Source organism: Austrofundulus limnaeus, unplaced genomic scaffold (genome assembly GCF_001266775.1).
Source record: "Austrofundulus limnaeus strain Quisiro unplaced genomic scaffold, Austrofundulus_limnaeus-1.0 Scaffold1332, whole genome shotgun sequence".
Lineage (NCBI taxonomy): Eukaryota > Metazoa > Chordata > Actinopteri > Cyprinodontiformes > Rivulidae > Austrofundulus > Austrofundulus limnaeus.
Window position 1 is genome coordinate 55,604 of NW_013953734.1, and position 2,111 is coordinate 57,714.

Consider the following 2,111-nt stretch of genomic DNA (forward strand, 5'->3'; position numbering starts at 1 on the left):
CTGACAGGGACCAGGTCTAACAGGGACCAGGTCTGACAGGGACCAGGTCTGACAGGGACCAGGTCTAACAGGGACCAGGTCTGACAGGGACCAGGTCTAACAGGGACCAGGTCTGACAGGGACCAGGTCTGACAGGGACCAGGTCTGACATGAGACCAGGTCTGACAGAGACCAGGTCTGACAGGGACCAGGTCTGACAGGGACCAGGTCTGACAGGGACCAGGTCTGACATGAGACCAGGTCTGACAGGGACCAGGTCTGACAGGGACCAGGTCTGACAGGGACCAGTTTGTGGTCTGAACGTTCAGGTCTGATATTTTCACTCTTGAACTTTTTTCTCCAGTCGATTCATCAAAACGTTTATTTGTAAAAAAATATTTTTACAAATAAAAAGTAAATAATTCTTCAGTTTAAGAGAAGAAATCTGTTTGATTTTCAGATGCTTTGGTTCCTTCAGCAGTCCTGTAGATATTTTGTTACATTGATGATGATGATGATGATGATGATGATGAAGATGATGATGATGATGATGAAGATGGTGTGTGTTACAGGATGGACCAAGTTTGCACGCCTCACACGAGCGCTCACCAACAACCGCAACACCATGCAGCAGCTGGCGCCCATGGGCAAACATGAAGTCAGCCATAAACAGTCCAGACTTGCTGAGGTGAGACACACACACACACACACACACACACACACACACACACACACACACACACCTCGGCACAGTTTAATCATGAACCTGCATGACTTTTATTCAGTGTTTGTCTGAAACTCCTCCCTTCAACACAGTTTAGTGTTGGAGGTGAAAAGGGGCGTGGCCTCCTGGTTTAAAAATAAAAAGGGGCGTGGCCTCCTGGTTTAAAAATTAAAAAGGGGCGTGGCCTCCTGGTTTAAAATTTCAAAAGGGGCGTGGCCTCCTGGTTTAAAAATTAAAAGGGGCAGAAAGAGATGGAAGGAGGAAAATCAATGAATGAGAGGAGAAGAAGGAGGACAGAGAGGAAGGAGAGATGGAGCAGAGAGGAGAGGAGGAAACGTTTGGAAAGAAGCCAGAATGAAGCAGGAAACCTTCATGATGGTGATGCTGGACAGGACTGTGGTCTGGGATCTTCAGCCAGTCTGAGCTCATGGTTCTGACCCAGGAAAGGCTCCTCTGGTTCTGGTCTGAGGGGGGTCTTGTTCCTCAGTGATGTAAGATGGACCCACAGGCCAGAGCTGCAGTCATGAGGCTGTTACTCCGGTCTGTTGTGGTGAAGGAGCTGAAGTCCAGCTAACCCTGGACTGCTGAGGTCTGGACCAGAARCAGAGCCTGAATCCAAACAGTTGAAATGTGCTGAGTCACTGTTTGTGTTCTTGCTGTCTTCAGGTTCTGCAGCTCAACTCGGACATCCTGCCACAGTACAAACAGGAAGCACCTAAAACCCCGCCTCACATCATCCTGCACTACTGCACCTTCAAGACCACCTGGGACTGGGTCATCCTCATCCTGACCTTCTACACGGCCATCATGGTTCCCTACAACGTGTCCTTCAAGACCAAGCAGAACAACATCGTGTGGCTGGTGCTGGACAGCGTGGTGGACGTCATCTTCCTGGTGGACATCGTCCTCAATTTCCACACCACCTTCGTGGGGCCTGGTGGAGAGGTGATCTCTGACCCCAAACTGATCCGCATGAACTACCTGAAGACCTGGTTCGTCATTGACCTGCTGTCCTGCCTGCCTTATGACATCATCAACGCCTTCGAGAACGTGGACGAGGTGAGGGTCCGCCTGTCCATCAGGACACAGCTGGTCCAGCTGGAAACAAGCAGCRATGAGTTTCTAACTTCTTCTTTCGTCCCAATTTAAGATTCAAATAAAAAACTTTATTAAATAAAACACAAATCAGTGGAACCATGTAGACCAGGTGTGGGCAGTCCTGGTCCTGGAGGGCTGCAGCCCTGCATGTTTTATTTTTCTCTGCTCAAACACACCTGGTTTGAACGGACAGGTGATTATCAGGCTTCTGCAGTACGGAGGACCGAAACTGACATAATTAAAAATAAAAACAGATATATAAATTGACAAATAAATAAATAAAAACACTTAACGTGCACCAATATAATTC

At 48.2% G+C, this 2,111-nt stretch overlaps 1 protein-coding gene across 1 annotated transcript in view; it reads left to right on the forward strand.

The window, feature by feature from the left end:
- Nucleotides 1-2,111, forward strand: part of LOC106534994 (potassium voltage-gated channel subfamily H member 5) — a gene marked incomplete in the record, with an annotated part of 37,620 nt that overhangs the window by 10,769 nt on the left and 24,740 nt on the right. The window contains 2 exon segments of the mRNA XM_014031833.1: nucleotides 552-667; nucleotides 1,370-1,762. Of these exon segments, the coding sequence (XP_013887287.1) occupies nucleotides 552-667; nucleotides 1,370-1,762 (509 nt within the window).